Below are 12,239 nucleotides of genomic sequence, written 5' to 3'. Positions count from 1 at the left end.
GATTTTACCCAATAGGGGAGTTCTTTCACTTCACTTTAATTTGCTTAAGGGAAACGCAAGATTAAACCACAATGCGGTACCGCCACATACCCTCCAGAATGATTAAAATTAAAAGACTGACAATGCCAAGTTGACAAAAATGCGGGGCATACTGCTGGTGAGAGTACAAATTGATACAATTTTGAAAAATTGTTCTGCATTATCTGCAGGCGGAGATTGGGACTGAACACGAGAAGGCCTTCTGGGCTTGGTGATGTTGTATTTCTTGACATGGGTGGTTACATGTTTATGATAATTTATCTTTGATTTGAGCACTTAAAAATACACGTAACGCCAGTTATAAATTTAAAAAATAAAAAAGTTAAAGCTGGAATGGTAGAGTGGGGTTCTTTACCAGGAGAATATAGGCAAGAGTATGGAAAGGAGATAGAAACTTGAGAAAGGAGAAAATCAAATGTAGGTTGCAAAATACCTCTATGTATTTCAGATTCTTATCCCTAGGGAATCTGCATGTCTCTCTTCGCCCTGAGAATTCTTGCCCTATGCAAACATTTTGTTTGGACTTTTTTTCCCTCTTGAATTATCTGCTTGGGAAGTAATAAAGAGCTAAAATATGTTCAGTAGCTTTTAGAAGAGCACTGGTGACCTCCGAGGAGATAGTTTAGTCAAGTGGAGGCAGTGAAATCCAAAGTACCATCCTGGTGCCTCAAAGAACTAGAACAAAATTAAGAAACGGTAAACTTTTGGCTACGTTTTTTTTTGCCAAGCATGCATGTAGTTATATAAAGTTGAGTGCTCCTAAACTATTATACTTCTATTACTTTTTATACATCTATTATCTAAAACTTGGTTGTGATTTTAACTACATTAGTCTATACTGGATCCCGTTGATATTACGTGTTTACTAATTATATTTAAGAGTTGTCTGTGACCTTCTATTCCTGTATTACAACTCTACCTATATGACTTTGGGCAAGTCACTTCTCCTGGTCTCATTTTCTTTATTTGCAAAATGAAGATTATAATGTTCTTCAGAGAACCATCATGAGGATTAAATAATACATATAAAGTGCACAGAACAGTGTCTGAAATGCAGTAAGGGCTCAGTAAATGTTAGTAATTATTTTCTCCGGAAGGCTGACACATGGGAGGTAGGATAGTGGTGGTGCATGGAACTGTGGGTGGAGAAGCAAGCAGTCACCAGATCAGAAGGATTTTCTATGTCATTACCAAGAGGATGGATCTTATCTATAGGCCGTAGTTTCTCAGGCCATCCCTAATGGGAGTGTGATCTTCTATCACACAGAGGGTGAGGGTATGGCCCAAGATGCACTCCAAAAACAATGTTTCCTTTCCGGTGTAACTTTAAAAATACATAGGAATTTTGTGTTTTATTCCATAACATGTTCAATGGAAGGGAGGTGGCCTTCGAATATCAATTCTTGGTTGAGTGACTATAAAATCGATGGCATTTGGAAATAGTCTCAATACACTTTAGAAAAAAACATTTCCAACCAATTGAACCAACTTTTTGAGACCTCTTAATATCAAGATATCTTAAAGATGAGAATGCTTCTAATACCAAATATATAGCAATGGCTAAACACGTTACATTCTATTAATACTTTGTTTTAGGGGTTTAAAAAATATCCTGGCCTTTGGGAAATATTCTTACACAAAAAAGCAAAGAGGATGGAAAATGCTTGTGTTCTGATAATTTTGCAACTCAAGTCAAGCTGTAACTGATTAAGAGCCTGTTCTAGGATTTGCCTTGTAGCTTTCACAGGTGAATATGATAGGTTAATGAATAGAAGCCTATCTCTTTACTCCAGGAAACTCTTCTCCTTACTCCACTTCTTCATGGATTGACTAAGGTCAAACATTCATTGTAATCACTGTTCAGAGGCAAATATCCCTGTAACCATTTACCTGTTAGCAGGTTTCCTTGGGAAAGGAAGTGGGGCAAAGATGATAAAGTGTGGGGTCAGATCTTTAATTCTAGAAAAGTCAAGGGAACAGAGGTGTGTCTTTATTGCTTTTATTAGGTCTCTAAAAATTTCCTACTTAAAAAAAAAATCCTACTTACCAAGAAATAGTTCAGTATATTTTGGAGAAAAACCAACCCCCACATATTTTTTTCCATAGTGTCAGCATTTTGTTAAAGCGAACAAAAATGTTAAAAACAAAACCTCAAAAACCAATATGCAGAAACTGACAAGTGAAACACAAAATAATTTGAAAGTCAAATCAGAAAAGTCCAGGACAGGAGACATGAAAGCTATTGGTAACTCACAAAGTATAGTATTTGTGTTTATTAGGTAATACCCATAGGCCAAACTTTGCAGTTTATGTTCTGTGAAAGTCCCATGAGTGCCTTAAACCATAATCCTACTTGACGATGAGATCTTTGGTGATATTCATGAAGGCTGGATTATAAAACCTCCTAATCTTAAACACATGATCAATGTACAGATGATATTTAGTCATAAGGCTTCATACTTGCTATTTATATTTAGTCTATTTTATAGCAATTATAGTCTATTTTATAGCAATTATAACAGATCATGGTTGGAACTGAATTATAACCCAAAATATTATTCTACCAGTACATTAAATAAAGCTGAAAGTTTACCATAAACAAGAGCTTGTAAGGCTGTCACCCTAAATTAGATTTTAGCATCTGACATAAACAAACAAAAAAATGACACATCAAAATAGAAATATAACTAAGTAGATAATCAAATAATATGCAACATCTCTTTATTAGTATAACTTATCTAAAACTGTATTTTATTAGTATTTTCAAAAATCGTAGTCTTTTCCTAGGTAACTGGAAAACTTTAAAGAACATATTATTTTAAAAGCCTGATAATTATTTTCATCTAATTTAGCAGATAAAATGTTATTTTTCATTTGTGAGCTCCTAGTTGGCACAAATTACATAATGTATTCAACATACATACATTTTTATTTCCTTTTTTTGTCATTTACTTCAGTGAAAAATTAAAAAGTCAGGTGAATAAGCTTTATGTTGAAAAATAGTTAAATGATTCTGGTGATCACGGTGGTCTGGGCAGAAATCTGCTTTGCTAGTGAATGTTAGAATATATGGTACATAGATAATATCTGAAATCCTGCTACTCTTTTCCTATATTTCTGCCCCAACTCCAAGGGGAAAAGGTCAAGGGAGGAAAAGAACCTTTGGTGACTCAGGTAGCCTCAGACGGACCAGTCACAGCTCCTACGCGGGCTCCAGGAGGGCTGCCTGCATCCATGCCTGCTGTGACAGCTTTCACAGGACAGCAGGAGCACAGGGGGCTGGCAAGCTTTTCCCGTCAAGGGACAGGCAGCACATGTATTATGTCTGTCGTAACTTCTCAACTCTGCTACTGCAGCGGGAAAGTGGCCGTAGACAACACATAATCAAATGAGTGTCACTATGTTCAAGAAACACTTTATTTACACACTGAAATTTAAAGCTCACATAATTTTCACATCACAAAATGTTATAACTATTATTCTGATTTAAAAAAAACCCACACCTTTAAAAATAAAAATCATTCTCAGCTTTTTGGGCCCAGGAGGCGTAGTTTGCTGACCCCTGGTCTACACTCTTGGAGCGTCAGTACTCTTACATTTCACGATGGTCCTCACCAGTCTTACTTTCACAGGGGTTTCTTTCTTTCCTTTCTGCCATTGTTGCTGGGGCTGGAGGGACATTAAAAATTGACTGATATAAAATAAAAAGGTAAAGGTTCTTTCAATATCTTTCTGTACTCTATCTGGAAGATTTTTTTCCAGGCTTATTTTTTAAATCTCTAAGAGGGCATTGCAATCTGAAATTGTAAGACGAGATACGCTCATCTATTTTCTAATGCTTTTCTTTTAAAGAAGATTATGTTTTAAGGCCTACTATTACTTAATCAATTAAAACTACCCCAGAAATTTAAGGGACTGTACATTTTCATTTTTTAATAAACCACATGGCAAAACAATACTTTATTTAATAAATGTGTAGGAAATTACAATTTAAAAGTTGCAAATACAGTACATATACATATATATACTTTGATTTTAAATTACATGGACAAACCCCAGCTTCAACATCTTTCTAGAATCAATCATATGCAAAATATCTGGTTTCTGAAGGGGTATATGGAAAAGTATATACAATTTTTTAAACTGTGATATGGCTTACTTAATAACATTTATTTAGAGAAGCATAAGCTTTGCAGATGTACAGTATCTTCCAGGAGCAAAGTGGACTTACTGGCACATTTCAATTTTATGTTGCAGTTATTTCAGAATATACTTAATTGCAGTATTTAAATTGACACTGTCAGAGATTTAACTGTGCAAGTCTCTCCATAAATGTTTTCCAATATTACCCCAAATCAGAAACTGTTTATTGGTACTCATAATATGATTAGAAAAAACAAGTTAGACCCTTTGTAAGCGAGAATTCAGTGACAGACTGGCCTGAATGCACAAATACAATTCAACACTGAGAAATTCCCACAACTTCTTTCCTGCAATTTGCATGTTACTACCAACATCACACTCTCCCTAACTGGCGATCTGCGAAACAGGTCTGAAGCCGTCTGGTGGGATTCACAGGACAGGTCTGTAGTTATGGTTTGCAAATGGTATTTTAATTGATTACTGACTTGAAGATCAAACTTGCCTCCCTTCCAGACAGCATATACATATATGGAGGTGTCACTGTTCATTTGTGACTACTACCCAACTGGCTCATGAGCTCAGCTTGGTTCAAAGACAAACCGAACCAAATGAACTAATCTTACACCTAAGAACACATTTTGTAACTTCAAATTTACTGTATATAAGGTACAGTCAACAGAAAATTGCCTAACACCTAATTCCAAAGGGGCTCAAATTCTCTAAGAACACCTTATTCGTTGTGATGAACCAATTAATATACATGCACAGAAAAAAAATAAATATGGCGAATTGTGCTTGTTTCAGAAGTGAATGGTTATAAAAGTAGTGAGAGTGATGGTTTGAGCCACAACCCAGAGTGTTAGCAACCATCTGCACTGTGGTTGCAGAGTACAGTCTGCTTCTGTCACTTATTCTATAAAGTTCAGTGCAGAGACTCTGGATCAGGAACAGTTAGCTGTTTAAAAAAACGTTCTTCCCCACCTAGAAACATTTTTCTAAGTGGTCTTTGTTTCTGAAAGGCCTTTTCTCACATTAAAATGAAAGGGAAGCTCCTGTTATCGGATTTTCCCTGTGCCCAGTCTGGGAAAATTCTACTAAAGACAAACACTGTCTGTCAGTCAGGACATCTGGGTTCAAGAGAGAACCAGAACCCTGACACTCCTAAGAGCAGGAAACTTCATTTTAGAAAATGGAAATAAAGCATAAAAAAGGTGAAAAAGAAATGGCAAAATAAGAAACCCAGTGACATGGCAAACAATACTGATGAGAGCCGCAACTGTGGCTAATGGAAATGTAAGTAAGAATTAGTCACTTCTGGTTCTGCACTTCAAAGTTCTCTGAAATAAGCCTTATTCAACTACATTCCCTACATTTATTTCTAAGGCAGCATGGTCGTTAATGAAACAATAGGCCTTTTCCTAAAATAAATCAAAAGGCTGCATCTGGCTAGAGTTGGGAAACACAGGTTTCTGTACACAAGTAACTTTGATTATTTGCAAATGTCAATTAAAACACATCACACTGAGGAACTGCCCAGTTTTGATGTTGTGGTCTGTTTTTCCAGTGCAAAACAAACCCAGGGGTTTATCCACACTCAGCCACCGCTTTTCACAGGACAATGGGGAGCTCTCTGTCCGAGAGCTGGCCAAGGGGTGTGGCTGCTGGCAGCCGCTGGGCTGGTGATGGGCAGACCCAGCACTGGGGCAGAAGCTGGGCGTGCCTGCTCGCATCTGCTAAGGCCACAGCCTTCCTTCTCTGTGGGTTTTGTCAAGGTACAGAAAGTGCAATCTATCAATTCTCCAATCTCACAGACTCAGTAAAATACAAAATCTGTAGTTCTTGCTACAAAAGGCAAAGCACAGGAAACTTCCTATGTACCTCACTTTAAACAGAGCATGACAATTAAGATTTACAAAAATTTTCAGTGTTTCTGCATTTTACAAAACGATCCTTTTTAATCCTAAATAGATTTTAGATTGTTTTACCTGATAACTTTTCAAGGAACAGTTTGACATGAAAATTCAGATATATACCTATTTAACATAAAGGAAAGTTTATAAGAAACAAGTTCAGTAGATATGGAAAAATCTGCAAATATGAGAAAACCCATTAACATATAATGAATATTCTTTTCCTTTCTCTTGCTAAGTACCCAAAGTCCATAAATGCCCAGATATGCACTGAAATGCCTCTCATTTATTCTTACTTGCTTTCTATATTTAAGAGTATTTTGATTTAAACAGTTTATATGCTTGTGAATTTTTTGAAAAATTAATCATTATTTTAAATGGATTCACAGTAAGAATCCCATACATTTTTCAATTCAATTTAACAAACTCTGGGCTTTATTAGGTACCATTAACCCTCATAAACCCTTTTATTGGATACCATCAACTATTAACAATCTTTTAGGTGAACTCAGGTTTTATCTTAGGTTAACTTATACTGCGGTACTTGGCAAAAAGATGAAATCTGTTTCCTATTCTTCATTTATATTCTAAGTCATCTGAATGTCTATCTAGGGTTTCAGCTCATAATCTGTCTGGTACGTTGTTACTTTACTCTGATTCTCTGTTGAAAATGAATTCTTAATGTGCATAATCTCAAAACCAAAAGTTGCAAAATGAAACATGAATAGTCACAGTTGCCTCTTTAAAAAAACTTTAGGTTGCTTTTGGTTTGGAAATGTTTATGCTTAGCCTCCCTACAACACAGATTTAATGTTCATCCTATACCAGTGCTTTAAAACACACACACACACAGTAAAAAACCCTTGAAATGTTTGTTTTCTCAGAGTAACATCTTACCCCAATCCTTCTGAGCATTTCTGTTATGGTATTACTGGAAAACCTCAAAATTATATCTTAGGGTTTCTCGAGTCCCTGGAGAATCCCTAACCCATATCATGGAATAGAAATTCTCTCTAGAAGAATGTGGTTAATCTACATGTGAGAGGTGGGTATTACAAACTGAACCTTAGCCCTCTAGAGTTCTGTTCTGAAAGGGTACACACAGATTAACTGGTGGCAGGAAGCAAAGAACCACGCAAACTTTCTGTACAAAACGTAAGGCAGTTCTTAAAAGGACAGGGCATCATTGTTTACACTTTGCAGTCTCTTGCTGTTCGTAAGTAAAGATAAATTCCATGAACAATAAAAGTGATTTCAGGAAGACTTACATCTAAACCTCCACAACCCATCCTCACTCCTATATTTTGTTTAAATTATCATATAGGAACTTGAGTTTAAGATTAACTTCTGCCATCCAGATTAATATTGAAAATATTTCCTAAATAATTTAATGACACTGACCACATTATGACCACAATATGTAAAGATTTGGTTCTGATAAGATTACAAATAACCAAAAACGTTAACTTTGAGATTCAAAACCCTGTAAAATCTGGAAAAAGTTGTTTATATAAAGTATAACTATACCAATAACATTAAGAGTTATTTGTGAAATAAAACATCTCTGAAACACTTAAGATACATGCTTATTCCACTCTGGATAATTACTAGTACTTTCTGAAATCTGTTGAGAAATAGTTTCTGTAAAAAGAGAGCTAGGTGTCAAATTCTAGAAGCTGGGTGTCAAGATTACATTAAAAAAAATTCAGTTTTCCAGCACTGGCTTGATACAAAATGGTCTTTGAAAAGTATTTTTAAATGCAAATAGAGAACTCTTGATGCTTCCTTTAAGACATGTACTCTGTCATAATTAACGAAGTATGGTCTTGGATTGTCTTCTATGAGGTATCTGTAGAGTCACGTCTCATTCTGTAAACACTGTTTAGAAACATCTTCATCTGAAAATCATGGTAAAGTCTCATTTACCAGAAACAGAAACTAGCACTGTCAGGCTGACTGCAAGACTGGTGTGTGATGTGGACACAGCTGTCAGGGATCCCATTTTCTCATGTAGGTGTGCATTTATTGCTCTCAAGTCTGTGACTGCAGGATAAATAAGGCAGAAAGTAGTCCCCCAAACAACTCAAATTAGAGGCTGGATCTCTGACAATTTGCGCAAGTTCTGTCCACTTCTTGCCTGTAACTCTGAAGCTGAATAGTACATTTATACATGCCAAACGTGTTCAATAACAAATGCTTTGCTTTGGACTGCACTTCCTCCCATTTAGATGAACTTCCAGGAACTGCAATGTCAAGAAAATGTCATTACTATTTTCATTGTACATAATTACACATTAGCGAATAAGACACAGGGAAAAAAAACACCTTAGTATACTGTGAACATATTTTTATTAGTTTGAGTTCTACCCTCTTGAAGCTATTCTGTTAGAGAAGTGTGTCAGTTTATAAAGCCAGACTAGCCATTATCCCAATCTCTCTAGCCCACTATCAGGTAGAGAAAGAATACTATAAATCAATTGCAAGTCTTTCATCTTTGGTACTTTTTCTTTTATAAACCATATGCATGTACTATTTAGATAAAAAATAAAAAACATCAATCTCTGAAATGATTTAAAGAAATAAAAACATAGGGTCTAGCTTTTCTTTTGTAGAAAAAGCTTGGTAAATATACTCAATGCTTTTAATCTGAAGGCAAAAATCTATTTGTAATGTCTCATCTCAAAGACATCAAAAATTATTGCTCTGCTATCAATACTGACCTGCAACTCACGTTTTGAAAAGCCCACACCTCCCTTAAAATAAATCTTTCCAGGAGAAAAGTCTTCCTACTTAATTATAACACAGATGTTTAATTCCCAAGATAGGAGTCCACCAACCCCCGCATTTACCCTCAGCAACATACTTAGCTGTATGTGGACTATGGCAGTGGGTTTTCCTGAAGTGAGAGACCAGACATTTAAATCCTCCACAGAATGTACATCTTCTATTTTCATCAAGGCTTCTTTGATATAGTCTACATTTAGATGCCTCGGTACACCTATTAGTCCAGAATATAGCATTTATAAGTAACATATTTGGGGGAAAAAGTTATACATTATGGCTAGGACCTTGTTTTTTAAAGAAACCAAATGGCTTTACCAAATTCATTTTAAACGAACATTTTAAAATATACTAATACTTTAACACGTTGCGTATGGATCACGAGACTCTTCACGAGGGATTTAAACCCCGCCGTACGCAACATGTTAAGATAAACCATGCACACATACAGCAGGATATACACAAGAGGTTAATAAATACTTTTAAAATGTTCATTCTCACTAAAAAGGAATGTTAAACCAGAGTATTTCATTTAACTAGTAAACTAGGATAGACAAAAAAAAATAAACAAACAAAAAAAAGGGGAACAACCAATAATGATAAATTTATTGTTGAGAACTTATATTTACAAGTAAGGCAGGGATACTAAAAATATAACAAAGTATAGCAAGTTAAATGGAAACTAAGGAATCAATAAATAAACCCCTAAATATACCTGCATTAAGAATGAAAAGAGTTGCATTCTTGTCCTAGCTCCATAGTGTGTTAGCAGCGTCACCTTACTCAAGTTATGCTACCCCTCTGAACCTCAATTTTCTTGTTGGTAAATGGATATAATAACATGTGCCTTACCAATGTTTCTTAGCTATTATAAGGATCAAATGGGTAACAGATGGGAAGTACATGGATTTTTGTATGTTATATACATGTAAGGTGGTGTTACTGTAGCCTTGTAAATATCAGCAGAAAGAAAGGAAAAAACAAGGCTCCTGCCCTGCCTCCCCCACCCCCAATCTGATTTAGGGAAGCAATAAATCCACAGTGAGGGTATCAGTGAGGTCTTACCTTCGAGTATTATAACTACTGTGTCCCATATGATGCGGAATGTTGTAAAAGCCACAAGTAATGAAAATACATATGTACAGATGGGATCAGCAATCTTGTATTCTGGCTGTAAGATGATTGATCAAAATTGTGTGATTAAATACTGACAGACATAAAACAGACTGTAAAGCAAAGTAAGGCATACCCTGTATCCTGTTCTTTAGCAGGACTGGAGAATACCTTTAACACTTAGATATTGCAATTGAGTCTTCCCTCTTTCCTAGATTGTTTAAATGACTTTCCTCGTGGGACCTATTTCCAGAAGTTTAAGTGTTTGTTCTATTGTTTTCCTCTGTACCTTCTCTAAATCTTCCACCCAGAATATCAGAGCTGGAAGGAGTTTTAGCAGCCATCAATCTGATTTAAGCCCTTCATATTACAGAGGAAGGAACTCAAATTTAGAGTTGAGGGACTTGCTCAAGGTCAAAGCATTAATGGCAGAGCCCAGACTAGACTCCAAATCTCTGGATTTCACTACAGTGCCCATTCCACACCTGGCAGTTCAGCGACAAGGCTTAAAACTGAGTTCTCCAGTGAAGGCACGCCCACAGGCAGCGACAGACAAGTTACCTTGTGACGTGATTCTCCTGTGTTTAGTACTAACGAAAGAGCTAGCCTGGTGGCTCATTTAGGCTTATGTAAAAGCAAATGAAAAGGACTGGCACTGGTGTCCAGTATACTGATAAAACACAATCACCTTTAGTTTTAATGTTGAAATTATATATATTTAAAAATAGAAAAATTAGCAATCATATTACCTTGAATCGTATGATGTATGCAGCTATCAGCACACCAACACTCTGTACCAAATCGCCCAAAGCATGTACAAACGCAGCTCTCACTGCCAGGCTATCCTGCCCGTGGCTGCGTCCACACCCAGAACCAGTGGTAGGGGAATTTGAAGGCGGAGAGTGGGAATGGGCGTGATGATGACCAGACTGGTTCAACAGAAACCCCATTCTGTTAAAAGAGAACATTATTTTCTTCCTAACATTACTGATAAAAATATCTGTCACTAATCATACACTAAAGCAACCTGGAACTCATTCATTTAACAAATATATGAGCACCTATCACGTATGTATCAGGTACTGTTTTAGATGCTGGCGTCAAAACAGTGAATAAGACAGACATACCCCTACCCCCAGGGGAGCTTATGTTCTAGTAGGGAAGGCAGAGAAGTAAACAAATACCTAATATGCTTCCAGCAATGAGAATGCTGTGAAGAAAAGCATCGCCAGGGGATGGGGGGGAATGGGGAGAGGTGCCAGAGGAGGCCTCTCTCAGATTCCCTCTGAACAGAGACCTGAATGAAGTTAGGAAGCAAGTTGTGGTGCAGGAGTGTTCTAGGGAGAAGGAATACCAGGGAAAAGGCTCTGAGATGAAAATGTGCGGATGTGCTTAAAAAAAGCGAGGCAGCCATTGTGGCAAAAATGAAGTGAGCAAGAGCGCTAGGAGATGAGCTGGAGGGGTACACAGGATCTTACTGGAAAGGCTTTGGTAAGGACTTCCGATTTTATCTGAAGTGCAAATGGAGGCCACTAGGACAGGGACTGGCAAACCAAGGTCTGTAGACTGTATCTGGCCCACTGCCTGTTTTTGTAAGTAGTTTTATTGGAACACAGCCACGCTCATTTGTTTACATACTGAATGTGGCTGCTTTTGTTCTCTAACAGCTGAGTTAAGTAGATGCAAAAGAGACTTATGGCTCTAAAAGCCTAAATATTTACTATCTGGCCCTTTACAGAAAAAGTTTGCTGACCTCTGATGCAAATGATTACGTATAAAAGGAAAAAAAAGTTGGTAGTTAAAAAAAATCTTGTTAACATAAAAGTATTATAAAAATTAAATTAAAAAAAATTTTGTCCTTAAATTCCTGATAGGTAGTCAAACTTCAGTGTCCCTGAGCAAACTAATGAGGAATTTGTAATTCCAACAGCGTTTTATTAACATTTATAAGAAAAATTTACGTGCTATACAATTATATTAAAATACCACTGCACATTACTGAATGCATGTATACTAGTTTCTAAAATGACAGTATTTTAAAATACTAATGTGAAAATAATAGAGTGTATGACACACGTCAATGTAAAGGTAGATACATGTCATTACACATTTATCCAAACCCATCTAATGTACAACACCAAAAATGAACCTTACTGTAAACTATGGACGTGGGGTGATAATGATGTGTCAGTGTAGGTTCATCAGTTGTAACAAATACATCACTCTACTGATAGATGTTAACAATAGGGGAGC

General features: G+C 36.4%; 1 protein-coding gene and 1 long non-coding RNA gene across 9 annotated transcripts in view; one reads left to right on the top strand and one right to left on the bottom strand.

Annotated features, from left to right (window-relative positions):
* LOC109460864 (uncharacterized) overlaps positions 1-12,239 on the top strand; it is a 56,402-nt gene that overhangs the window by 8,219 nt on the left and 35,944 nt on the right. The window lies entirely within an intron of this gene.
* The window catches only part of SLC30A4 (solute carrier family 30 member 4), a 31,562-nt gene that overhangs the window by 3,219 nt on the left and 16,104 nt on the right, over positions 1-12,239 (bottom strand). For 4 of the 6 annotated variants that reach the window (XM_074327794.1, XM_074327796.1, XM_074327795.1 and 1 more), the window contains exons 5-8: positions 10,736-10,937; positions 9,939-10,044; positions 8,956-9,090; positions 3,200-8,335 (exon numbers count right to left, since the gene is read on the bottom strand). The exons of 1 other annotated variant lie outside the window; for it this stretch is intronic. In XM_074327794.1, the coding sequence (XP_074183895.1) occupies positions 8,181-8,335; positions 8,956-9,090; positions 9,939-10,044; positions 10,736-10,937 (598 nt within the window). In that variant the 3' untranslated portion in view covers positions 3,200-8,180. Of the gene's footprint in view, positions 1-3,199; positions 8,336-8,955; positions 9,091-9,938; positions 10,045-10,735; positions 10,938-12,239 lie in introns of those variants that run through there. One more of the 6 variants, XM_019756650.2, reaches the window with a different exon arrangement.

Source organism: Rhinolophus sinicus, linkage group LG03, assembly GCF_036562045.2.
Source record: "Rhinolophus sinicus isolate RSC01 linkage group LG03, ASM3656204v1, whole genome shotgun sequence".
Classification (NCBI taxonomy): domain Eukaryota; kingdom Metazoa; phylum Chordata; class Mammalia; order Chiroptera; family Rhinolophidae; genus Rhinolophus; species Rhinolophus sinicus.
This window is presented reverse-complemented; position numbering and strand designations above follow the sequence as displayed.